Source organism: Camarhynchus parvulus, chromosome 17, assembly GCF_901933205.1.
Source record: "Camarhynchus parvulus chromosome 17, STF_HiC, whole genome shotgun sequence".
In the NCBI taxonomy this organism is placed as follows: Eukaryota; Metazoa; Chordata; class Aves; order Passeriformes; family Thraupidae; genus Camarhynchus; species Camarhynchus parvulus.
In genome coordinates, this window is record NC_044587.1 from 2,140,283 (window position 1) to 2,166,440 (window position 26,158).

Here is a 26,158-nt window from a genome sequence, read left to right on the forward strand (position 1 = left end):
TTTTGCCCCATCCCTGGGATGTGGGGCTGGCACAGGGCTGGGGATGGGAGGCAGGAGAAGCCAGGGAAGGCAGGGATGGGAATTTCCAGCCCCGCCTGCTGCTCCTCCCTGCCGGATGCTGTCAGTGCTCTGACAGGTGACACTCTGCCCTGGCATGGGCCACCACCAGCGGCCCTGGGTGACAGGCGGTGTTTGGAGCTGGTTGTCAGCTCCTGGGTTTTTCTGGAATGTCCAGGAGTGGTATCTTAGCAACAAAGGGAAATTTTCTCCGTTTACAGCGGAATTGTTTTTTTTTTACAGCTTCCATGCTGAGTGTTTCTCCTCCCCAGGCAGAGCAGGGCACGGACAGAGCCAGGACATACTGGGGACACTGGGGACATTGTCCTTGCCAGCTCCTGCTCTGCTGGAGCAGACAAACAGGGAGAGGCAGCTCCAGAGCTGCTCTTTGGGAGGTTTTGGACCTTGTGAAGTGTGTGAAGGGATGTGGCTCTGCTCTCTGTCTGTGTGTGAACCACAGCCAAGCCCTGGTTCCCAGCAGAGCTGGCCCGGGGTCACATCGGCTGCTCTGGGGGTCCCTGGGGCTCCTGGCTGGTGCTGCTGCTGCTTTGGGGCTGCGGGGAGCCTGGGTCACTGTGGGGTGTCAGCGGGGGCACCCAGCGGGGATGGGGGCACAGGGGGCTCTGGGGGCTCTGGGGGCTCTGGGGGTTCCTGGGGGTCCTGCCCAGCCACCCCCCTGACGGCCCCGCTGGGGACTCTCCCCGCAGGGTGCAGGTCGAGTTCTACGTGAATGAAAACACCTTCAAGGAGCGGCTGAAGCTCTTCTTCATCAAAAACCAGCGATCGAGTGAGTGCTGCGGGCGCGGGGTGCGAGAGCCGGGCCCTGCCCGGGCCGGGAGGGCCGCGCTCCGGCCTGCGGGATGAGGAGCCATTGCCATCTGCTGGTGGCCCTGTCCCCGCGTGTCCCCAGCCCGGGACTGCTGCCGCCTGCCCCTTTGCTGCCTGTTGTCAGCTTGGTCTGGGGGATTTCCATGGGGTTCCCTCCCGCTGTGACCATGTTCACAGGGGTGCGCAACATGAGGGAAGAGACGAGGATCTGACTCCATGTTTCAGAAGGCTTGATTTATTATTTTATGATATATACTATATTAAAACTGTACTAAAAGAATAGAAGAAAGGATTTCATCAGAAGGCTAGCTAAGAATAGAAAAGGAAAGAATGATAACAAAGGCTTGTGGCTCGGACAGAGAGTCCGAGCCAGCTGGGCTGTGATTGGCCGTTAATTAGAAACAACCACATGAGACCAATCACGGATTTATTTGTTGCATTCCACAGCAGCAGATAACCATTGTTTACATTTTGGTTTTGAGGCCTCTCAGCTTCTCAGGAGGAAAAATCTTGAGGAAAGGATTTTTCATAAATAAAATATGTCTGTGACATCCCGCCACCTCTGCTCCCTGGGGACAGCCACAGTGTGACAAACAGCTGGCTGGGAGCAGGGGGGTGTCAGGGAGCCAATATCCCCATCAGGGAGCCAGTGTCCCCATCAGGGAGCTGGCTGTGCCTCCCTGAGGCTCTGTGAGTTACCCTCTCCTGCTCCAGCCATGGGGATTAGTCTCCACTTGACTAATGGTGTTTTTATTTTCTTCCTCCAAGATGTCATTAGCTGTCTGGAGGGGGCCTGCTCGTTAATTTATAAATTTGCCTTTTCTTCTCCCGCCTGCATCCTGTTGTCTTGCTAAAAAGCTGGAGCGCAGCACAACAGGGTGCCCACGGGGAAGCTTTTAATGAAAATGTGATGGATTTCTCACTTGTAATCTGAGTAATAACCCCATGAACTGGCTGGGGAGGCAGAGTGGATGAAGCAGCAGCTTTTCCTCACCATCCCTGTTCCTGCAAGGTGCCTGTGATGTGGTCAGTGCTGCTCTGCTGCTGTTAGATGGATGCCTGCTAATGAGGGGGATACACTCCAGCAGCTCCTCGTGTCTCTCTCACATTTTTGGGGTCAGCAAGGAGCTGACTCATGGTTCTTTATCTCTGTGTTGGTCTCCCGTGTCTGTGGCACTGGGCAGGACACGTGGAGCTGGGCAAATCCTGGGCAGCGCTGCTGCAGCTCCCTGGGGGATCAGGGGGCTCCTGTGCTGTGGGGCTGGCCTGGGGGGCTGCTGGGCTCTCTGGGGTCTGTGGGGATGCCCAGCAATGCTGCCCCATCCCTGCTGCCCTCCCGCCACAGGCCTGAGGATCCGGCTCTTCAACTTCTCCCTGAAGCTGCTGACGTGCCTGCTGTACATCGTGCGAGTGCTGCTGGACAACCCCGAGGAGGGCATCGGCTGGTGAGCGAGTGCCCCCAGGGCTCCTGGGGCTGTGCCACGGCTCTCGATGGGCTTTTCATCCCCCACAGCTGTTACTAGCAAGGGGGCTATTTACAGACCACGGGGCTGCTGCAGAACGTGCCTTGAGCTGTTTTATTGTTCAGCATCAGTCTCATTACATGGTTATGATAATGCCAGCAGCTCACATCCCAGGCAGCAGACACAGAACTTAATGTTACAACTTACTTTATAAGCTTCTTGACCAATAACACGAAGCAAAAGCATATTGATAGTAGCAATGTGGTTTTGCTTTGTGTGATTGGTAAAGCAAAGCAACAAGTCTTTTTAGCAGAGTCTAACTGTACAATACTAACAGATTTTTCTCAGATTTTTTCTTGTTTTTCTAGGAGCTTTTCAAATTTATCTGTACGTTGTGTCAGATAATCTTCTAATGTTTTTCTTAAGGCATTGACTTGTATGTTAGTCAGATGTAGTGAAGAAGTGAGCTTGCTGCAAGCTGTTAGCATCTGGGTAACGGTTGGAGGCTGATCAGGCAAAGTTAAAATAATTTTTCTACTGACCTATCTCATGGCTGCTGCTTAGCTCTAACCACAGTTCTGCTGTCTCTGAGGCCTGCAAAACCCCTCTAATTTTGTAGATTCCCACACACAGCTGTTTGAATTGGGGCTTTAACAAAACTTCCCAGGCTGGAGGCCCCTGCTCACATCCCATGGATGGGTGTGGGGGCATCTACTGGCCCTGAGCAGAGCATGATGGAAAAACTCAGGTCATGCTCATTTCCAAGTTCTGTCTGCCTCTGTCAGGGGCTCAGCGTGGCCTTCAGGCACAGGGAGAGCTCAGCCATTCCAGGGCAGCACCATGCAAATATTTTGTGAAGGCTGAGGCCCTTGGAGGCATTAACACTAAATCCCATTGAAGCACTTGAGAGGGAAATACGGTGCACTGTGTGGATCCTTGAGGTGATGGATGATTCCACACATCAGCTTTGTGCTGGCTTTCAGTATAAGCCTATTTTTAATGTGTCCTTGCTTCGTTTAGCTCATGTACAATGTGATTTTTTTTTCCCCCAAGAGCTTGGATAATTGGCGATTTGATTTTCTCCTTGTAAAGGCTGCAGGCTCCCAAGCATGTCTGCACGTTCTGGGAGCGCTTCCAGGCCTGTGAGAACGAAGCAGGACACGGATGCTCATCCTTGAGAGCTCTAGCACAGCTGCAGCTCAGGGAATCCCATTTTCCCGGGGGAGTGTGGCAGCAGCAAGGCTGGCAGAGGGAGCAGAGCCCTCCCAGCAGGGCAGGCAGAGCTCAGCTCGGGGCTGCTGCCTGCCAGGGGCCTGGGGCACAGCCAGCCTCGTCCCAGAAGCTGCAGCTCAGCAAGTTGTGCTAACTGCAGCCTGGGAATTCCCAGCTCCCTGCAGCCCTGTGCCAGGGAGAATCAGCATTCCTCAGCATCTCTGGTAGGGCTGAAGCACCTGAGGGGTTTTGTCCTCCAGTAATGAGATGCCCAAGGCTGCCTGGGGGAGACTTCTCCTGTGCAAAGCCCTGGCTATAGGAATCAGGGTGTCTGGATCCATGGAAATGCTGCCCAGGGATCCCAGGGGGTCAATCCCAGCATCCCTGTTCTCCCCTGACTGCTTTTCCCTGCTCTTTCTCCCCAGCTGGGAATGTGAGAAGCAGAATTACACAGCCTTCAACCAGTCCACCAACATCAACTGGTGAGTGGGAGCTGCTCAGTGCCCCGGGTCAGCCCTGCCAGGCTGGGGGAGCAGAGGGATGGAGGTGGCTCTGCCTGCATCTCCCTGAGGCCATTTCTTGGTCCTGGGGCTGTTCCAGGGATGTGGAGCAGCATCCCAGAATCAAATCCATTGGCTGCACCCTTGGGAATGGCTGAATTCCAGTGCAGGGGCTGCTTGAGCAAACCGTGCAGGAGGGAGCAGCAGCTCCTGAGTCAGGGATGGCCTCGGGTTTGCACTGGGGGTGGTGAAAACCCTGACAGGTGAGCTCAGATCCCCTCTGGGTTTCTTTGCAGGTCCCACATCTTTTGGGTGGACAGGAAAACCCCTCTGTGGGCCGTGCAGGTGAGCAGCCCTTGCTGGGTGTGCAGGAGCCCGGAGGGGCTGGGCTGGGGGCTCTGCCCCACCTGTGGCACCCCCGGGGGCAGGGGGGGCTCGGGGGACTCCCATCACCTGGAGAGAGCCCTGGAGCCCCCGTGTGTGTCCCTGCAGGTCAGCATCGCCCTCATCAGCTTCCTGGAGACCATGCTGCTCACCTATCTCAGCTACAAGGTGAGAGCCCGGGCCGGGAGGGCTCAGCCTCCTCTGCCCCCTCAGGAATGGATTTCTCCAGCCTGGAGCCTGCTCATCCCGGCAGGATGTGTTTGTCTGCCACCTCTGGATGTTTTCCTGTCTCATTCCCCCTCGGGCTGCTGGGTGTGCAGAGCAGAATCCCTTCTTTCCGTGCTTTCTCAGAGATCCTGGGTTGTTTAATGCCGGCTGGCTGTTCCTGGTGCCAGGCTGACACATCCCAGGCTCCCCGAGCTCGGCAGGGTCACTCCTGCTCCTGCCCCCGGGGAGTGGCACCGCTCCAAGGAGAGGCACAAGCTGACTCCTTTGGACCAAAGCCGCCTGAAATGGCCAGAAAAAGTGACCTTGACAAATGGCATCTTCTCAGGGACCGGGGGAGGGTTGGCAGCAGAGGCTCAGACCCTGTGTCACCCCCTGCTCCCAGTGCCAGCAATCTGTCACTGCCACTGTCCATCCCTGCAGGAAGGGTTGTTGTCCCCCAGCTCTGGGTGGCAGCAGTGACAGACAGACAGATGTAGTGGCTGTGGAGAGGACTGAGGAGTTTGGGAATGTTTCCTGCTCCCAGAGTGCCTCCTACCACTGCACCTCTCCTGCACCGTATTTCCCTCATCCAGCAGGGTCTGTGGCAGAGTGGGATCACTTTAATTGTCCTCTGGGAAGTTTCTAAGGTTATCTAATTTTTCTTTGGTTTCAATTCCTCAGGGGAACATCTGGGAGCAGATTTTTCGCATTTCCTTCATCCTGGAGATGATCAACACGGTGCCGTTCATCATCACGGTGAGTGTGTCCTGGTGACATTTAAAGCGGCTCTCAGTGTAGTAATTGCTGTATTTTGGTGATGAAATAAAGACAAATGAGTGTCTGGCCAAGTGGTTTTTAAGGCTGGCAGGAAATTTTCCCTTCAATATTTGACAATATAATGATTTTCTCTGGAGGGTTATCCCAAACCCCATCCTCCCTTTCCAGCTGCTCTGCTGCAGCCAGGGAAGCAGGGCACTGTTTGGTGGCAGCTTCAGCTCAGCTTGGGTTTGGATCCTTCCACACAGGGAGGATTGGCTGCTTATGGCTCTATTTTTTAAAAGAACGTGGATTTCTCTGCACACAACCCTTGGTTTTGCAGATATTCTGGCCTCCTTTGCGGAATTTGTTCATTCCTGTGTTTCTGAACTGCTGGCTGGCCAAGTACGCCCTGGAGAACATGATTGTGAGTGATCCCTTTTCTCCAGCTCCTCGGGGATGTGGAGGGCAGCAGGACTGGGAGGGGACCCTTGGTTGCCCCCAGCTCTGGGGCAGGATTTGGAGCTTGGTGTGTGCCAGGGAATGCCAGGCTGGGAATGCCAGGCTGTGACCAGGAATCCCTCACAGTCCAAACCACAGTGACAGAGGGGTGGTTGGGGTGAGGTGTTCCAGCCATTCCCCTGTTCCCACCGGAGCTCTCAGATCCCACACCTGCTGATGGGAATGCACATCCCTTCCCGAGGGTTAAATCCAGGCTTGCCCTTCACTGGGGAGGCAACTGCTGGAGCCAGCAAGGCAGCAGTTGGTGCCCCCAGGCTGTGTGAGCTGGTGGGAACCCTCCCCTGTCTCCCCAGAACGATCTGCACCGAGCCATCCAAAGGACACAGTCAGCAATGTTCAACCAGGTGCTCATCCTCATCTGCACCCTCCTGTGTCTCGTTTTCACGGGGTGAGTGCTGCTCTCCACTTCTCTAAAGCCCCCTCCTGATCCTGGGAATCCAGCTGTGCCCACCCCCCCAGAATCCAGCTGTGCCCCTCTGGGGCAGCTGGCAGAGCTGGGCTCTTGCAGGCCTCACACCTTCCCCTGCTTTGCTCCATCCCCAGCACTGTGAGGGGGTTTCTAAGCCAAACTCCTGATCCTGCCTTGTTCTAGGGTTTGGTCAGGGAGTTTTTAGTGAGGGTGAGGATGCTGCCAGAGGCAGCTGGGGGATGTGGACACGAGGGCAGGGACAGCAGATCCCCCAGGGACAGGTGAGGGGTGGCTCATGCACCAGGGATGGTTCATTCACCAGAACCCATCTCACTCCCAGGCTCCAGCTCTTCCTCCCCCACACCTCACAGCTCCTCAGGTCATTTGTGTAATTGGCCACTGGGGCTCCTGCTAATTAACTGGGCCCTTTCCCTGCCATTGCCAGCATCAAGGGTGTTCCTTTGGGCAGGGGAGCAGAGCTCATCACTGGCTATTTAGCTCTGAATTAGGCTTTGAATTCTCCTCTGGCTCCCTTGCTCTGGGTTTGAGGCATATTAAACCATTAAGTTGCTGAATGGAGGGGAAATGAGGCTTTTAGGCTCATGAGCTTTTGGCAATAAAGACCATGCTCTGATGTGGATGACTAATGCTATTTCAGAGCTCAGTGGTGCTCCCAGCCCTGCTGCTGGATGAGTTTGGTGGAGGGGGGGGGTACAATTTGGGCCCAGCAAGGTTTGGGTGACTCTCGTGTCCAGCAGGGTGGCTTTGAGCTGCAGGTGTGTGGGGTGCTCCCTGCCGTGATGGGGCTTTTCCCTTCCAGGACCTGCGGCATCCAGCACTTAGAAAGAGCAGGTGAGAAGCTCTCCCTCTTCAAGTCCTTCTATTTCTGCATCGTCACCTTTTCCACCGTGGGCTACGGAGACGTGACACCAAAGATCTGGCCTTCCCAGCTGCTCGTGGTGATCATGATCTGCGTGGCCCTGGTGGTGCTGCCTCTCCAGGTGAGACCTGCACGGCTGGGGGCGGGGAGGGGCTGCCAGCCCTGCCCTGGGGACATCAGCTCCGTGCCCCCTGCAGTTCGAGGAGCTGGTGTACCTGTGGATGGAGCGGCAGAAGTCGGGGGGCAACTACAGCCGGCACCGCGCGCAGACCGAGAAGCACGTGGTGCTGTGCGTCAGCTCCCTCAAGATCGACCTCCTCATGGACTTCCTCAACGAGTTCTACGCCCACCCTCGCCTGCAGGTGAGCCCCAGGCCGGGCTCACACTGTCCTGTAGGATACTCTCAGGGTCTCTGCTGGTCAGAGCGACCTGAGATGCGTTAGAAAGTCTTTTTTCCCAGAAGGACGTCAGAGCTCTTCAGTTCTTGGTCTCAAGGTTGTTTATTGTATCTTATCTATAAAATTCTTTCTCCTGTCCAGCCAAGGTCCACTCAGCAGGACACTGCCCAGGGCAGTGTTATCTTTTTATACTAAAAACTACGTGTACAATGTTTACAATTACTTCCCAATACCTGTCACCTATGTTAGACAGTGAGCTTCTACTCTAAACCAATCTAAAACAATGTGTACAATATTTACAATTACTTCCCAATATCCATCACCTATGTTAGACAGTGAGCTTCTACTCTAAACCAATCTAAAAGTGCCACCATCAGAGCAGAAGATGGAGGCCAAGAAGAAGGAGAAAGGCTGGACACGCCCAGATTCCTTGTCCCCTGAACCCCCATTCTAAAAACCTCTGTTTTTGTAAAGTGTTTTGCCAGGAGCAAGAGCGTCCAGCACTTGGCTTGGTTTTTCTGTTTGTCACTTTGCCTTTTATTAAACCTTTTTGTTTCTAACACTGCAACAGAAGCCATCCTGCTGATTTTTATGCTTCCAAGGGAAGCTGAGCTATCCTGAGTGTGACCTCCGAGAGCTGATTAGAGCTGGCTGGAGGAGGTTGCTGTAGCAGTGGCCTCTCTGCTGCAGGATTACTACGTGGTGATCCTGTGCCCCACGGAGATGGACATCCAGGTGCGGCGCGTGCTGCAGATCCCCCTGTGGTCCCAGAGGGTCATCTACCTCCAGGGCTCTGCACTCAAGGACCAGGACCTGATGAGAGCCAAGTGAGCAGAGGGACACTGCAGCCATGATATTTTCTGAAAAATCCCTTTGCCAGGACTTTTTCTCCTGAGAAGCTGAGAGGCCTCAGGAACAAATTGTAAACATTGAAACATTATCTGCTGCTGTGGAATGCAACAGGTGCATCTTTGATTGGTCTCATGTTGTTGTTTTTAATTAAAAAATGGCCAATCACAGTCAGCTGGCTCAGACTCTCTGAGAGTCATGAGCTTTTGTGCTTCCATTCCTTCCTTTCCTTTCAAGCCTTCTGATGAAATCCTTTCTTCTGTTCTTTTAGTATAGTTTTAATGTAGTATATATCATAAAATAATAAATCAGCCTTCTGAAACATGGAGTCAAGATTCTCATCTCTTCCCGTGTCGGGGCTGCCTGTAAACTTCCACAGGACACCCTGCACACCCCAGTGACAGTGGCACCCCAGCCTGTGCTGGGTCTGGGGGCTGGCAGGGTGTGCTGGTGTTCACAGGGGTCCCAGAACGAGGGAAGAGATGAGGATCTGACTCCATGTTTCAGAAGGCTGATTTATTATTTTATGATATATATTATATTAAAAGAAAATGATATATTAAAACTATACTAAAGAATGGAAGGAAGGATTTCATCAGAAGGCTTGAAAGGAAAGGAATGGAATGACAATAAAATCTTGTGACTGCTCACAGCCTCGACACAGCTGGCTGCCATTGGTCATCAAGTAAAAACAATTTCACATGCTGGGCAAACAATTCTCCAAATCACATTCCAAAGCAGCAAAACATGGAGAAGCTGAAGCTTCCCAGCTTCTCAGGAGAAAAGATCCTCAATAAAGGATTTTTCATCAGATATGTCTGTGACAGCAGGGGCCTGGTGGGGTGGGCCCTGCAGCTGATGGGGTCTCTGCTCTCTCCTGGCAGGATGGACAATGGAGAAGCTTGCTTCATCCTCAGCAGCCGGAACGAGGTGGACAGAACAGCAGCTGTGAGTCCAGCCAGGGGTGGGCACGGGGCATTTCTCAGGCAGGAGGGATTGGGGTGGTGTTGGCATCACATGTTCCCGGCAAAGGAGGGTGCTGGGAAGGGGCTGAGTGCCAAGGAGAGCCTTGGGGATGCACAGAGACATGCACAGCACACTGCTGGCTGAGCCCTGTGGGCTCACCTTCCTCCTGCTGGTTTCCCATCAGTGCTGGGTTTGGGGAGCACCAGGGGCAGGAGGAGCCCTTGCTGTACGTCTCCAGGGTGGCTGGGTGCTTTGCAGTTCATCCCAGGGGTAGAAGCCTTAGGGAAAAGAAACCATCAGCCAAGAAACCATCAACCAAGAAACCATCAACCAAGAAACCATCAACCAAGCAGCTCGTGTTGCTCTTGTCCCTGTCCAGGACCACCAGACCATCCTGAGGGCCTGGGCTGTCAAAGACTTTGCTCCAAACTGTCCTCTCTACGTTCAGATCTTAAAGCCAGAAAATAAATTCCATGTCAAGTTTGCAGGTGAGCTGGAGCAGCTGCACAGCAGCAGCTCTTGGTCAGCTGGGAGCCCTCCTGGACTGGCAGGAGGAGGAAACACCCAGTGCCCAACATCACCCCAAAATGACCCCATTCCCAGGCACTGCCAGCCAGGGAACCCATCTGTCCCCCTCCCCTCCCTGATGGTTCCCTCTGCCTTTCAGATCACGTTGTGTGTGAGGAGGAGTGCAAATACGCCATGCTGGCCCTGAACTGTGTCTGCCCTGCCACCTCCACCCTCATCACGCTGCTGGTGCACACCTCCCGTGGCCAGTGAGTGCTGCCCCTGCCTGTCCCTTGCTGTCCCTGCCCGTCCCTGCCCTCCCCTACCCCTGCCTGAGCCTGGAGGGTGGCAGAACTGAGGCCCCTGAGCCCAGTGGGCTCTGGGATGGTTCTGGGGAGCACAGTGGGCTCTGGGTCCCCCCTCCAGGTCAAAACCAAAAGCCCATTTTCTAAGGGGACCACACCAGTGCAGTTGGGTTGGGCAATGCCAACTTTGCAGAGGCTGGAGGTAAAAATATCTTTGTATTGGCACAGTGCTGCTGGCAGGAAGGTGAATTCACAGCAGCCCCAGATCCCACAGGGTTTTTTGGTGGGTTTATATCCAGCATGGCTGCAAGGAGCTCTGCCAGCTCAGGAGAGCAGTGGTGTGTGCCCTGCACTCCTTGGTGAGTCAGAAATGTCTGAATTTTGGGTAAAGTGCCATGGAATCAGTTATGAAACATCCTTGCCAGATGCCTCTCGCCCCGTGCTCGGGGCTGTTTGCCAACACGGGCTCTGCACCTCCCCCTGCACTCTGCAGGGGCCCTCGTTAAATAAACAGGCACTTAAAGCCCAAAGTGAGAACGAGCTCATCCTGGGAGAGCACCAGCAGCAGCCCGTGGCCATGTGTCACTGTCACCTCCCTGCTGCCGGGCTCAGGGGCAGCTCCAGAGGCTGTTGGTGCTCTGCCCCGGGATCTGGCTGGGGTTCTGGGACCTGTGCCAGAACCAGGGTCCCATCCCAGCCCAGGGCTCCCATCCCACCTCTGGGAATCTCATCCCAGCCCCGGGGGTCCCCGCTGACGCTGCTGCTGCCCTTGCAGGGAGGGCCAGGAGTCTCCGGAGCAGTGGCAGCGGATGTACGGGCGCTGCTCGGGCAATGAGGTCTATCACATCCGCATGGGGGACAGCAAGTTCTTCATGGAGTACGAGGGCAAGAGCTTCACCTACGCCGCCTTCCACGCGCACAAGAAGTGAGGGCAGGGGGCTCTGGGCAGGGGGATCTGTCTGTCTGCGTGCCTGGGGGCAGGGCTGGGGCTGCTGTGAGGTTCTTTGTGCGAGGACAGTGTCCCGGAGGGGATTTTCCCCAGCTGGGAATGCCCAGCCCCTGCTCCCCCTCCATGAGGGGATTTTCCCCATGCCCAGCCCCTGCTCCCCCCGCAGGTACGGTGTCTGCCTGATCGGCATCCGCAGGGAGGAGAACAAGAGCATCCTGCTGAACCCCGGCCCCAGGCACATCATGGCAGCCTCGGACACCTGCTTCTACATCAACATCACCAAGGAGGAGAACTCTGCCTTCATCTTCAAGCAGGAGGAGAAGCAGAAGAAGAAGGGCTTTGCGGGCAGGGGCAGCTACGACGGCCCCTCCCGGCTGCCCGTGCACAGCATCATCGCCAGCATGGGTGAGTCGGGGGGCTCGGGGGGCAGCAGGGGCTGGCACACCCCCCTCCATCGCCTCCCGCACCTTTGGGTTCCTTTGGGTTCAGTTTCCTCCCCACATTTGGGTTTATTTTGTGTTTTGCACTCTCCTTGCCACGCTCCCCCACAAAATCCTTTTCCATGCTCTCTCCCAGCCATCTCACCAGTAAAATACACATTTTCTTGCACTCTGCATGCTCTCAACAAGCTCAAATATCATTATTAAACCTCGTGATGTCCATTATCATTAAGGGTATTTGCATAAATGCCCCAAGCCTGGATTTAGGCCCCAATTATTTCCAAGGCTGGAGGAAGAAATGCCGTGGGGCACACCCTAAATCACATTTATGGTTCCCAAGCTGTTGTTCTCCCTGCAGCCAGCGGTGCATTTGTGCAAGTGAAAAATACCATGAGTCATTACTTCCCTCTTGTATCTGGGGAGAGCAAGTTTTGGAGGAGCTGAGCCACACAAGCACATTATATTTCAAGCAAATAATTTATGTGTTTGTACTCCTGAGCAGCAATTTGCATAGATTATCCCCCAGCAGGCCTCAGAGCGCTTTGCTGAGCGCTGTTTGTCACAGCTCTCCTCACACAGCTCCACTCAGAGGGACCTCTGGCAGAGGTGATGAGAGGGACAGACAGACATGACGTGAGTGCCAGCAGGGCAGGGTGTTTGCCAAGGCCAATGTCTGGGCTCTGCTTCTTGGGACACTCCATCAATGTGTTTGGTTTTTAGAAGCTGCTGGAGGACTGGATGGGGAAGTCTGTCTTGTTGAATATTAGGAAGAATTCCTTCACAGACAAGGCTGTGAAGCATTGGCACAGGGCAGTGGTGGAGTCACCATCCCTGGAGGGATTTAAGTGACCTGTAGATGTGGCATTTGGGAACATGATTTAGTGGCAGGTTGAGAGTGCTGGGGGAATGGCTGGATTCAATCTTAGAGGACTTTTCTATCCTTAAGGATTCTGAGATTCTAAGGCCTGGAGCTGCTCGGGAGGGATGTGGGAGGGGGGTGAGGGCATTGCTGCCTGCCTGCCCCTCCCTGGGGTGAAGGGACATCCACAGGGAGGGCAGTGCCAGGGCAGATGTGGTTCCTGACCTGGCTGGTGTCTCCCAGAGCCTGTGAGGAGCTGTGGGCAGGGGTTGGGCTGCAGGGCTGTCCTGTCACAGACACATCAGCCTGGCAAAAACTCCTGCAGAGCCTGGTTTGGCAGTTCAGAGAGCAGAGGTTCAGCTGGCCATGGAACTGTGAGGGGAATGGAGAGAGGCACAGCCCAGGGACAGCTGAGCCCTGGTGAGCTGCTGCGCACAGGTGGAGACCACCAGTGAGGGCTTTACCTGCACTCCCCCTGCCCACCAACAGCTGAGCATCATCTGGGCTGCCTCATCCCTGTGCAGGGCCTGGGGACAGGAGGCTGTTGTGACATTTCCCTCCCTTAGAGCGTGTTTGCCGTGCTCCCTCCCCCGTGTGTGTCCAGGTACAGTGGCCATGGACCTGCAGAACACCGAGTGCCGCCCTGCCAACAGCAGCAAGCTGGCCCTGCCTGCCGAGAACGGCTCGGGCACGCGCCGGCCCAGCATCGCCCCGGTGCTGGAGCTGGCTGACACCTCCTCCCTGCTGCCCTGCGACCTCCTCAGCGACCAGTCCGAGGACGAGATGACGCAGTCGGATGAGGAGGGCTCGGCAGTGCTCGAGTGAGTCGCTCTCTCTCTGTCTGGTTCGTTCCACTGGGGTTTGGTGTGATTCAGCTGCCTCTGGCTCATTGTGGCTGTGTGCTCACCAGTTGTTGTGGTGGTGTTGGGGTCCCCAGGGCGATGTAAGAGATGAGAATTGATTCCAAGTTCTCAGAAGGCCAGTTTATTATGATATGATATGATATGACACAATACTACATTATATGATATATGATATGATATATGATATTACATTATATTAAATTTTATTACACTATATTATACTATACTATACTATATTATATTATACTAGATTACATTATATTACACTACATTACAATATATTGTACTATATTATATTATATTATACTATACCTATATTATATTATACCATGTTATACCATATTATACCATATTATGCCATACCATATTATACAGTAACATATCATATCATACTATATCATATCATACTATATCATAACATATCATATCATATTAAAAGAAAATTATATACTGAAACTATACAAAAGAAAGATAAAGGATACATCAGAAAGCTAGAAAGGAACAAATAATAAAAACTCGTGACTGACCAGTCCTGACAGAGCTGGACTGGGATTGGTCCTTAAGTTGGAACAATTCACATGCAGGGTAAACAATTCTCCAAATCACATTCCAGTGGAGCAAAACATGGAGAAGCTGAGGCTTCTCATCTTTCCAGGAGAAGAAATCCTGGCGAAGGGATTTTTCATAAAATATCACAGTGACATGGCTGTGCCCAGTTTGTTCCAGTTTCAGAGGCACTGGGACCATGGCACATGAGAGGTGCTCGGTGGTGCCCTGGGGTGCCCAGGCTCAGCTCCTGCTGGCTTTTCCATGAGCGTTCTGTTCCTGCATCTTTACAACCTCATGGCTCTTTATGTTGCAAAAAATACTCCTAAGTATGTATATTCAAATATGTATATTCAGATATGTATATTCAGATATGTATATTCAGGGAGTTCCCAGCTGCTGCAGCAGAGTTTTGCAGGGCATTTGCCAGTGTTGCTGTTGAATGTTTTCCCCGGCACCTGAGTGCTGGATAAATGGCAAGCTCTCCCTGTCCTCACACAGATTTCTCCCTGCTGCAGGTACGTGAAGGGCTACCCCCCAAACTCGCCCTACATCGGGAGCTCCCCGACCCTGTGCCACCTCCTGCCCGAGAAAGCCCCGTTCTGCTGCCTGAGGCTGGACAAGGTGTGCAGGGGCTGCGGGGGCTGCTTGGGCTGAGCCCCCAGGACGTGTCCACTGAGAGCTGGGCTGTCCCACCCCGCACAGGGCTGCAAACACAACAGCTTTGAGGACGCCAAGGCCTACGGGTTCAAGAACAAGCTGATCATCGTTTCTGCAGAGACAGCGGGGAACGGCCTCTACAACTTCATCGTCCCGCTGCGCGCCTACTACCGCTCCCGCAAGGAGCTCAACCCCATCGTGCTGCTGCTGGACAACAAGCAAGTACTTCTCCAGGGGTGTTCTCCCTCCCACAGAGCCCTCCCTGCATTGCCTGGGCAGCTCATGCTGCGGGGTGGGAGTGTGAGGGAGCAGTGGTGGCACCATTGGGCACCTGGGCTGGCTGGCACTGGGGTTTTGTGTCTGTCTCTGCTGCATGGACGTGCTGAACCACCTCGCTCTCTGTGGCTCTCCCCCCAGGCCTGAGCACCACTTTCTGGAGGCCATCTGCTGTTTCCCCATGGTTTACTACATGGAGGGCACCATTGACAAGTAGGTGTTCCCACGGGTGGCTGTCGTGCCAGAATTGTTGCATTTACCCCGGCCCAGACTATTCTGTCACCCCGTGAGAAGCCCCAGGGTTGGTAGCATAGAGCTGAGCCCACCTTGGGCTTCTCAAGTTGTCAACCCCTCCCTGGGAGATGGGAGCAGGTGAAGAGCAGGTTGGGAGCAGCCTGGGCTCGCCGTGGAACCCCTGTGCTGCTTCCCTGTGTCGTTTCCAAGGGCTGACCCTGCGCTCTTCTCTTTGGGATCTGCCCAGCCTGGACAGTTTGCTGCAGTGTGGCATCATCTACGCTGACAACTTGGTGGTGGTGGACAAGGAGAGCACCATGAGTGCCGAGGAGGACTACATGGCAGATGCCAAGACCATTGTCAACGTCCAGACCATGTTCAGGTGAGGGGACAAGACCAGGATGGGTGCCAGTGCCTGGGGTGGTGGCTATGGACAGCGGGACACATCTGGCACTGGGTTTGCTGCAGGGCAGCATATAACCAGCTATTTCTGACCTCAGACAGCACAGGGATGACTGTCGTGTTCTTCAGGCTTTAAATCCTCTGAGACAGCTGCAGGACAACAGCTCTCTTTCCATTGCAGGCTCTTCCCCAGCCTCAGCATTATCACGGAGCTGACCCACCCCTCCAACATGAGGTTCATGCAGTTCAGAGCAAAGGACAGTTACTCTCTGGCCCTTTCCAAGCTAGAAAAGGTAAGAGGAGGTTGTTCCCTTCACAGGGGCCTGAGAAGTCAACACTGACAGTGACTGACTACATTTGAGCTCTTTAAAGTCCTGTGCTTTTCCCATGTCCAGAAAACCCAATAATGTCTCACACATTTCCATGGAGAAAAAAACCCTCTTTTTCTACAGTGCAAAGATGCTGCCCTGGTTTCCTCCTGCCACACCCACCAGAAACATTACACCTGTGCCCTCCCATTGCCATGAGTCCTCTAATTTTCTGTGCAATCTGAGCTCAAACTTCCCTTTTTTCTTGCAGAGAGAGCGAGAGAACGGCTCCAACCTGGCCTTCATGTTCCGGCTGCCCTTCGCCGCCGGGAGAGTCTTCAGCATCAGCATGTTGGACACGCTGCTCTACCAGGTGAGACACAGCCCTGCAGCTGTGGCATCCCCCAGGGAGCAGCTGAGCCAACCTTTCCCTGGTTTGCTGCCCAAATGTCTCTGCAGTCATTCGTGAAGGATTACATGATCACCATCACTCGGCTGCTGCTGGGCCTCGACACCACGCCGGGCTCCGGGTACCTCTGTGCGGTACGTGCTGAGTGCCCTGGGCTGAAACCACCAGCAAGGGGCCTGGATCTGGTGGTATCTGTCACCCTGTGCACGGGCTTGGGGGTTCTCCTCTTCTGCAGATCTGGGGGGGAGCAGTGTGGGGTTGTGGGGTCCCCCGGAGGGAGCAGCATGGGGTTATGGGGTCCCCAGGGCAATGTGAGAGATGAGAATTTGACTCCAAGTTCTCAGAAGGCTGATATGATATGATATGATATGATATGATATTATATTAATGATATACTAAAACTATACTAAAGAAAGATAAAGGATACAGACAGAAGGCTAGACAAGAATGAATAATAAAAACTCGTGACTCCTCAGAGAGTGTGACACAGCTGGCTGTGATTGGCCATTAATTAGAAACAATTCACATGCTGGGTAAACAATTTTCCAAATCACATTCCAAAGCAGCAAAACATGGAGAAGCTGAGGCTTCTGGTCTTGCCAGGAGAAGAAATCCTGGCAAAGGGATTTTTCATAAAATATCACAGTGACAGAGCAGCATTGCCAGGTCATTGTTCCCCTCCATTTTGGGGAACCTCAGTGCTGCCAAAAGCCCAAGAGCTGCCGAGGACCAAGCTCCCTGTTTTGAAGGCCGAGGTCAGAAATTGCCCCTGATTTTCTGGTGGAAATCACTTTTGGGATGGTCATGGATTAAGTGGGTGGAGCTCAGGAGGAGCCTGAGGCGCAGTGGGGGTCCATGCTGGCCCTGTGTTGCTCAGATGAAGATCACTGAGGACGACCTGTGGATCCGGACGTACGGACGCCTGTTCCAGAAGCTCTGCTCCTCCAGTGCCGAGATCCCCATTGGGATCTACAGGACGGAGTCGCACATGTTCGCCACCTCCGAGGTAGGGCACGGGCTGGGAGGGGGCTGTGGTGCCAGCCAAGCTGGGATCCAGGAGGGTGCTGGTCCCTGGAGCACCTCAGACCTGGCTGCAGCAGAGTGGGGAGGGGAGAGAGCAGGGGAAGGGGAATTTTTGTGTTTATTTCGTTCGAGGGGCTGCGCTGGGTGGTGCTGTCCTGGTTCCCCAGCTGGGTCGGGGTCTCTCTGGGCAGTGCTGGATGTTCTCGGCTCTGCCACACCCTGGGCACCTTGGGGAGCAGGGTGGGCACAGCAGGGCTGCCCCTTTGCTGCGCTGACTCGTGGTTTTCCCTTCCTCCTCGCCTGCTGCAGCCCCACGACATCCGAGCGCAGGTGAGTGCCGCTTGCGCCCGGCCGTGCCCCCGTCCCCCACCCTGGCTGAGCCCTGGGCTGGCTCTGGCCATGGGAGCCACCCTGTGCTTTGTGCCAGCTCTCAGCCCCAGTGCCAGCACAGCCCTGCCAGTCCCCATGGAAGGGAGATATTGGCTGAGCCTCGGTGCCCTGATGTAATTAACTGGGATCAGGAGCAAGGGAGGCAGCCGGGATCCCTTTAAATACCTTCAGTGTTCAACTTTGTAAGGAAGCAGTGACAGGGAGCTGAAAGTTGACATTTAATTAAATGCAACCCAGCTCCTTGAGAGGCTTTAAAAGGCTTTATTAATAAATTCCTGCTCACCAGTGGGGATTGCTGGGTCAGACATGTGGCAGCACAGATGCTGTAAGAGGGAAGCGAGGGAGATGAGGGCATGGCTGCTCCTGGGGCAGATATCCCGGAGGTGATCCTGTGTGAGGTGCCCACAAGACTCCCCTCAGCTTATCCAAGGGAAGCTGTGGCTGGCCCATCCTGGGAAGTTCAAGGCCAGGTTGGACAGGACCTGGAGCAGCCTGGTCTGGTGGACCATGGCAAGGAGTGGGCAAGGAGTGGACTCCTTCCAATGCAAACCACTCTGGAATTCTGTGAAATCTGCCAGCCTGGCAGTTCTTGCAGTGCAGAGGCAAAGTGCTGGCAGAGCCCATTGGGGTCAGAGGAAGGAACCCAAAAAAAGCCCCAAAAAAATCCCACCCCGTGGGAGAGATCCCACCCCATGGGAGAGACCCCACCGTGCCAGGCACAGGCCAAAGCCCCCTTGGCCACCCCCCATCCCGCGTGACCTGCTGGGCTTCTAGTCACAGATCTCAATCAATGTTGAGGACTGCGAGGACACCAAGGATGTCAAGGAGCACTGGGGCATCAAGACGAGCCACCACCGCAACTCGTGCTCCAGCGACCAGTCCGAGCACCCCCTGCTGCGGCGCAAGAGCATGCAGTGGGCGCGGCGGCTCAGCAGGAAGGGCAACAAGCACTCCAGCAAGACGGCCGAGTGGATCAGCCAGCAGCGCCTCAGCCTGTACCGCCGCTCCGAGCGCCAGGAGCTCTCCGAGCTCGTCAAGAACCGTATGAAGCACCTGGGCCTGCCCACCACCGGGTACGGTAAGTGCCGCTGGAGCGCCGCTGCCTCCCGCCCGCGGGCTCCTCAGGTAACCCCGGCCCGGCCTAACCCGACCCCCCTGAGCCAGCCTAACCCCACGCCAGCCTAACCCCATGCCCGGCTTAGCGCCGAGCCCGTCCCAGCCGGGCTGCGCCTCATCCCCGGCTTGCTTGTGCTTGTGCAGCCCCAGGCTGGGGTCCCCCACGCAGACCCCCCCCCCTCCCCTGGCACCCCCGGCCAGCTGCAGGCAGCCTCCCCATCTCTGGGCTCTGGGATGGCTCCAGGCAGGAGTTGGCAGTGGCAGAGTGGCCCTTGCGCCTGCAGCAGGGCCCGGTGTCCCCACACAGCCCCGTTTGTGCCCCACTTTCTGGCCGTGCAGAGATGGTGGTTCAGGACAGCCCGACCCCAGGTCAGCACAACCCTTGCGCCCGAGAGGCCCCGTAATTTGGCAGGGAGAGGCCCAACCCCGTCAGCTGGCGCAGCCCCCTTTTGTTATGGACTTTAATCTGTCATAAACTCTTCGTGGAAAAGCTCTCGGTAGCTGCAGGGCTGAGTTGCTTCATTGCGTGTGACACGGGTGTGTGGCTGTGACAGCCACGGCGCTCAGGGTCCCTCTGTGCAGCCACATCTCTCGTCAAGCTTGACCTGCCCGTCGGTGCTGGCATCTGTGTCACGCTGGACAGCTCCCAGCCCTTGGTTATGACAAAATCTGTAGCCCACAGCTCCCTTTGGTTGGTTTGGTTGTGGTTTTTTTTTTTTTTTTCTTTCTTTCTTTGAAGCCATCCTGTGCTGCTGCTTGTTTGCTCCATCCTCCAGGAGTGTCCGTCCACCCCCTGCCCACACTCAGGCTGGCAGGGAGCCCCAGCTGGGATGGGAGCTGATTTTGGGGGTGGGATTCCTCCTTTCCCATGCTGGCTCTAGGCACGGGAAGGAGGAGGAGGAGAAAATGTCCAGAAGGGCAGTGCAGGAGGGGTTTGGAGTGGGGGCCCAGGGGTGGTTGTGGGCACTGCCAGCATCCCCGGGGAGAGGGGCAGGAGAGCTGGAGTGTGGTGGGATGGGGCAAGGATGGGGACTGCAGGCACGGCCTTGCAGGGGTGTACCCCCGTCTCCTTTTTTCCCTCGATTCCCAATCCCAGAAGTTTCTGTTGCAGTTCCAGGGAGGCTGTCTGGCCTCAGTCAGGCTTGGGGCACAGCTTGGGGTCAGGGCTGGCATCCTTGTCCTGGCCCACCTGGCAAATTTTGGTTGAAGCCAACTGGGGGAGCTCTGGCAGGAGAGGGGACAGTGGGGGGGTTCAGGACAGGGACACTGGGCACAGTGTGGGGACCAGCAGCTCCTTGGGCACCCAGCAGTGCAGGGACTGTGTGTTGTCACCTCGTGTCACCGTCAGTGTCTGGACACCCATGGAAAACGTTGCTCTGCCTTCTGCCCCTTTCCTTTTTCTTTTGCTCACGTTTTGGCTGCAGCGCAGGAGCTCGTCTCTGATATTTGCCAAACCATGGCTTGCTGACCTCTCTCTCTCTCTCTGTTTATGTCTGTGCCTTTCCTTGTATGTTCTGTAGAGGATGTAGCAAATTTAACAGCCAGTGATGTGATGAATCGGGTAAACCTGGGATATTTGCAAGGTAATTCCCTTTCCCTGGGAGTCCCGCGTGACTCATGGCGTGCAGCGTACAACAAGATCATGCCAGCTAAGCCCAAACCTCACCCTTGCCAGTTTTCACCTTAGATCCCCGAGCTTTCAGCACTAATTTGTTGGGTGGCGTTGGAAAACCAATCAGTGTCCTGTGGTGGTGGTGCAAACGCAGGGCTCTGCCTGATCAGGGAGAGAGAAACCTCAGGGACCCTTTTGTAGCTGAATTCCTACAGGGAAATCACAGCCCTTGGCTTTCATTACCAAAACCCTCCCTCCATGGCTCTGTGAGGGGGTTTTGGGCTGTGCAGCCAGTGGCAGCTTGAGGAGGGGACAGGGAGGGGGACAAGTGCCCCAGAGCTGCCTGTGCATGCTGTGATGAGATGCTGGAGCTCCTGCTGGGTCAGCCACAGCCCAGGGCAAGGCAGTGCTTTACAAATCCCTTTGCACACCTTGGTTTGCCTTCCTGGACCCCTCTCCAGCATTAGAAGACCCCATTTTGTGACTGGGGGTGCTGGGCTCAGCATGAGGCAGCAACAGCAGCCACAGGGGCCCCTGGTGCTGCAGCCACCCCAGGCACCCTGTGGGGCTCTGTGGGACATGCTGGGTTTTTCCATCTTTTTTTCACCTTTACACCAGGATGCAGCATGCCCTGGAAAGGCTCCTTTTTGCTGCAGCAGCCCCAGGATTAGCAACAGCCCATCCCAGCTTCATTTTTGGCTTGAGTAGCCCAGGCTTAAGGTGAAACGTTGGCATTTTCCTTACAAAGCGTGTCCTCCATCAGCCAGGCAGCCCCAGGCCAGCAGAGTATATTGCCTGGGGCAGTGGAGGGGCAGCAATATACTCGGTGTGCTCAGCAGGGCCTGGCTTGGCTGCATGGGGTCAGGGACCTTCCCTGGGGCAGGGAGAGCTGCCCAGAGCCAGAGCCCGGCCCCACCTCCCTGTCATGTCACCCCCGTGTGTCCCGTCGGGTGCCAGGGTCCGTGTGCCACCCCTGCCCTGGCATTGCCACCCCCACCCCTGTCTCCCTGTAAGGCTGAGCACTGGGATGGCCAAAACCCAACCCTGGTGGCCCCAGCACAGGACAGGACACCCTGGCACGGGCTGGTGGTCCCAGGCAGCGCCTCCCTGAGGGTCCCCCTGGCTGCAGCACCTTCTGTGGTCTCAGAGGGGACAGGGATGTGCCTGAGCAGCCACACCAAGGTCTGGGGGCCCCCTGCAAGCACTGCTGGACGTGGCACAGCCCTGGGGATGCCCTGGGGCTCATCTGGCAAGGGCACCTTGGGAGGAAACCCGTTTGCATCCCCGTGCTGGGTGCCCGTGGTGGCTGGAGTTGCATCTGAGTGCTGGAGAAAAGCAGTGCCAGGGTGATCTGGCACCCGTTGGCACTGCTGTGCCCACCATGGGGTAGGGCAGCCTCTGGCTGGGGGTCCCCCACGCCAGGCAGGGATGGGGAGGTGGGAGCAGCAGGACAGGCCGCAGGAGCAGCCCCAGCCTGGAGTTAATGCCCATCCCAGGGCAGGTCCTGCTCCTGCTGTCCCCAGAGCAGCTCCATTTGCTCCATTTGCTCCATCTGCACCTCAGAGGGGCCTTTCCAACAGCCTGGAGAGGTGTCCCAGTGAGAAGCCTTGCAGCGAGCTGGTGTCCCCCCGTGCTCCTCATGCTGCCCCCGCGTCCGTCTGTCCGTCCCCTGCCCACCCTGTCCATCCACACCCCATCACCCTGTCTGGAGATGGTGTCACCTGTCGCAGCTTCCACCCCCCTGGCACCCGCAGCCTCGCACCCCCATCCATTTCACCATGATCTTGTTCTTGGCTATTTCGGGGAGCACAGGGGCCCCCCGTCACTGAGACCCCCTGTTTGCCCCCGTGGGTGCTGCTCTTGGTGGCCCTGAGCCCCCCTGGGAGGTCACTTGGTCCAGAGCCATCCCCAAGATGGCATTGATGGCTCTGGAACTCCATGGAGGCGATTCCCCCTGGGCAGGGGAAAGGAGCAATCCCTGCACTGACCCTGGGCCTGGATGGAGCTAAATTGAGTGACTGAGGGGGAGGGGTGGGCAGAGCACTGGGGCGGCGCCGGGGGGTTCAGCTGCCCTGAGCCAGTGGTTGGACTTGGGCTGTACCTGACACGGCAGGACTAACCTGTTCCCTCTTTCGCACTGCACCAAGGTAAGACTCTCACTTTATTTCTGGGGGGAGTGGGGACTCTGAAGAGTTACCTCTGCCAGTCCCCTGGGCCGTGCTGTGGTGGGGAGAGCCTGGGGAGGTGACAAGGGAGGTGGCAGTGACGTTGTTGGTGCCCCCCCGGAGGCAGTGACATTGCCCACGGCTTCTCCTGGTGAAGGGACCCATTTGCCAGGATGGGATCTGTCACCTTGCCTGTTGGGGTGTCTCTGGGGGTGTCCCTCCCTCACCAGCCCTGCCCCTGCTCTTGCAGATGAGATGAACGACCACCAGAACACCTTGTCCTACGTCCTGATCAACCCCCCCCCGGACACGCGGCTGGAGCTCAATGACATCGTGTAAGTGTCACCTCACCCTGTCCCCAGGCTGCCCCCATCCCACTGCTGCCCAGGATTTCTCATAAATACCCACGGGTTTTGCCTCTTTCCCAGCCCACTCCAACTCCCTGTGCTCCTGGGCAGTGCCCAAACCACCCCAGCCCCATCTCAGCTCCCATGGGCACTGTGGGATTCTCCTTTGGTTTTTGCCACTGAGGAATAACTCCTGATTATTTATTCTATTATTTTCATGACATTTACATGAACACTTCTTATTATTTAACACCTTTTATCCGAACAACTACCATGCTCTGCAAGCATGAGGAATAACTCCTGAATATCTTCAGGAGTTATTCCTGAGGAATAACTACCATGCTCTGCAAGCACCGAGGAGTAACACCCGATTATTTATTCTATTATTTCATGACATTTACATGATCACCTCTTATTATTTAACACCTTTTATTCAAACAACTGCCGTGCTCTACAAGCAGCACATCTCCATGGGGCATCCCTGTGCGTCCTGGCCAGAATTCCAGGGGGAGCCGGGGTGTCCAGCAGTGTGACCAGGCTGTGTCCCGCAGGTACCTGATCCGCTCCGACCCTCTGGCCCACGTGGCCAACGACGGCCACAGCCGCAAGAGCAGCTGCAGCAACAAGCTGGGCTCGGGCAACCCCGAGACGCGCGACGAGACCCAGCTGTGAGCGCCGCCCAGGGCGGGCGAGGACAGCACGGCCCGGCCCGGCCCGGGGCAGGCGGCTGCTGCCCGCGGTGCCCCGCAGGAGGCGATGCCCAGCCTGGTGGGGGATGCCCAGCCCGGCCGTGCCCGCGGCAGGGATGCCCGGAGCCCCGCAGGGGCGGCACAGCCGGACGCAGCCGGTGGCCGTGGGCGCGCCCCGGGGATTTTAACTTTTCTACCGATACCGCAACTAGTGAGAAAGTGTTCGCTGGTGCTGGGGGGGCTGAGCCCAGATGCCAATGGGAGCAGGGCTGGGGTTGGTGTCAGCCTGGAGGGTGCAGGTTGGTAAAGACAGAGGAAAACTGCACCGAAACCCTGCTCCTCTTCCTCCTCCTCCTCCTCCTCCTTCACCAGGTGTCCCCCAGGGTACCCAAACTCCTGCTCTGTCACTCACGTTCTTCATCCTCGGCTGGGTTTCTGTTCTGGGTGGCCGCGAGGACTCTGGTGACACAGCTGGGATGGAGGGGACGGTGCACGGCAGGGCCCCCATGCCTTGGAGCACCTCACAAACCAGGACACACCGAGCCCAGGGCTCTGAGAGCGGGGCCAGATCTGTGGCAGAGCCTCGGGGCCCCTGGGTTTGTGTCCTGCTGGGGCTGAGCTGCCCGGGGGATCAGGGATGCTGGGCTGGGCTGGGCTGTGGAGGTTTGGTGGCTCCACTCGCCCTTTCCAGCCAGGGCAGTCTGGCGTCCAACCCCCGCTGTGTGTCCTGGCCATGTCCTGCTGTCCTTCCCCTCCCCACGGTCACTGTTATGGCAGCAGGTCCTGCCTGTCCCCCCAGCCACCCCTGGCAGCTCCAGCCCCCCCTGCTCGGCTCTGTCCCCCCTGTCCCCGTGGCTTCCCCTGCAGCAGAGGTGCATGAACGTCCCCCTGACCTGCAGGGACCTGGCACCACCACAAACACCAGACGTGTTTCCATTCTGCTTTTGCACATTCTACAACTTCAGTGTGGAAAGGGTTTATTTGACTGCCACGTGAATAACTGAGTTGTTGACTTTCTATACTTTCATGTTCATATCTTACAATTCCAATGTGATTTTTTTTTTTAGCAAGGAGCTTGTAAAGCACAACATGGCCATGAAATCCCATCAGCTTCCTGCACTCACTGAATGGTTTATTGCCATTACCATTCACTGTTTGCTCCCCAGTGCACCCCCAATCAATGTTTACAAAGAAAACAAAAAAGAAAACAAGCCAAAACCTGATTTAAGTGAGGTTTAACCAGCTGGGGAGATGCCCCAGCCTGTGGGGACGTGCTGCCCATCCTGCCCATGGCCCTGAGGGGGAGCAGAGATGCCCAGGGTAGGACCAGTGCCAAGGCTGGTATCACCTCGAGAGAGGGTTGAGAGAGACCCTGCTGTGCCTGGATGAGGTTTGGGGTCCAGCTTTTATTTTTTTATTGTTGTTTTTCCCTGAAGTGCCAGGCAGGAGCCCCTGAGTTGTGGCACATCCCAGGCTCGGTGAGGTACCACAGGTAAAAACTAAGAGTACAACCCTCCCACCCTGCTGAGCTGTGGGCACAAACAGAACTGTCTTTAAAGCTTTTTGGGTTGTTTTGGTGGATTTTTAATGATTAGTTTTGGATCTGTTTGGTTTAGGCAGGTATAATGTTTTATTTATTTCTGTTTGTAGCTTCACTTGCCAAATTTGTTATTTAAAAATGGCAAAAAGAAATTATAGGCTAAAAAGTGGGTGTGGTTGAAGTACAGAAGGACACGAGGGCTCTGTGGTAACTTGAAGCCTCCGGATGCTCAGATCATGGGGTGTGAATGTATTTAATTTTCTGCATTTAATATGGATCATTTTCCAAACCCCACTTTGCTTTCAAGGGAGAGTGGAACAAAGCAGTATTACAGGTTAAAAAAAACCCAAACCAGCAAACAAACAAAAGCCCAGCCCAAATAAAACAAAAGGTGTGATTATTTGAATATATTTACTGAGAACATTTTTATTACTTTTTGTTTGTTTGGCTGTGAGCTGCGTGTGACAGCGCAGGGAAGCGAGCGCAGCTCCTCAGCTCAACCCTCCCATGGCAAGAAAATTAAATTTCTTTTAAAAACCCTTAATTTACTTAAAATTTCACCCCCAGCCCTGAGCAGCCAGGCCAGCCATGGGGCCAAATCCAGGGTCTGTGCTCCAGAGGCTCCACTGGCCGTGGTGCTGGGTCCCTCCTGCCTCAGCGGGCACACACAGCTCCTTCCTGCCCTTAATCCGGGGACAAAATGATCCCAGGAGAAACCACGTGCCAAAAGGACTGAGGCCTCTGTGTGGTTTGTGCTATTATCAAAATGCCCTGGATATTCCTGTATTTTGACAATGCTTCTGTTTGTTCAGTGTACAAAGTCCCTGCATTTGAAACGGAAGCTCCGTGTACAAAGCCTCGGGTTCCTCCTCTGGTGTAAATTTCCAGCCGCCCTTCCCATGGGATGGGGAAAACCCTGTAAATACTCACCTGTGGCCAATGCAAGTCTGAGAACCAAGGGTTCGTTTTTCTAATTCCTTAGCCTCAGTTACAATACTAATGTAAAAACAAAAGCAGTTTATTTTTTTAATGGTCCTGGAAACGTCGATGCAGCGACAAAGAATCCTTCCTGCCGCTGAAAGGGCCC

The 26,158-nt window shown here is 55.4% G+C and overlaps 1 protein-coding gene across 6 annotated transcripts in view; it reads left to right on the top strand.

Moving 5' to 3' along the window:
- The window catches only part of KCNT1 (potassium sodium-activated channel subfamily T member 1), a 75,470-nt gene extending 51,949 nt beyond the window's left edge, over nt 1–23,521 (top strand). For 2 of the 6 annotated variants that reach the window (XM_030961358.1, XM_030961363.1), the window contains exons 3-32: nt 765–844; nt 2,231–2,330; nt 3,986–4,042; nt 4,357–4,405; nt 4,553–4,612; nt 5,333–5,407; nt 5,751–5,834; nt 6,223–6,317; nt 7,159–7,339; nt 7,416–7,580; nt 8,307–8,443; nt 9,350–9,413; nt 9,811–9,919; nt 10,099–10,207; nt 11,019–11,168; nt 11,359–11,597; nt 13,096–13,312; nt 14,419–14,524; nt 14,606–14,778; nt 14,978–15,049; nt 15,318–15,452; nt 15,654–15,765; nt 16,052–16,153; nt 16,240–16,323; nt 17,067–17,195; nt 17,522–17,542; nt 18,377–18,680; nt 20,239–20,301; nt 22,746–22,830; nt 23,394–23,521. In XM_030961358.1, the coding sequence (XP_030817218.1) occupies nt 765–844; nt 2,231–2,330; nt 3,986–4,042; nt 4,357–4,405; nt 4,553–4,612; nt 5,333–5,407; nt 5,751–5,834; nt 6,223–6,317; nt 7,159–7,339; nt 7,416–7,580; nt 8,307–8,443; nt 9,350–9,413; nt 9,811–9,919; nt 10,099–10,207; nt 11,019–11,168; nt 11,359–11,597; nt 13,096–13,312; nt 14,419–14,524; nt 14,606–14,778; nt 14,978–15,049; nt 15,318–15,452; nt 15,654–15,765; nt 16,052–16,153; nt 16,240–16,323; nt 17,067–17,195; nt 17,522–17,542; nt 18,377–18,680; nt 20,239–20,301; nt 22,746–22,830; nt 23,394–23,514 (3,478 nt within the window). In that variant the 3' untranslated portion in view covers nt 23,515–23,521. The remainder of the gene's footprint in view (nt 1–764; nt 845–2,230; nt 2,331–3,985; nt 4,043–4,356; nt 4,406–4,552; nt 4,613–5,332; nt 5,408–5,750; nt 5,835–6,222; nt 6,318–7,158; nt 7,340–7,415; nt 7,581–8,306; nt 8,444–9,349; nt 9,414–9,810; nt 9,920–10,098; nt 10,208–11,018; nt 11,169–11,358; nt 11,598–13,095; nt 13,313–14,418; nt 14,525–14,605; nt 14,779–14,977; nt 15,050–15,317; nt 15,453–15,653; nt 15,766–16,051; nt 16,154–16,239; nt 16,324–17,066; nt 17,196–17,521; nt 17,543–18,376; nt 18,681–20,238; nt 20,302–22,745; nt 22,831–23,393) is intronic. The other 4 variants (XM_030961362.1, XM_030961364.1, XM_030961361.1 and 1 more) reach the window with 3 other exon arrangements.
- The last annotated feature ends 2,637 nt before the right edge of the window (nt 23,522–26,158 follow it).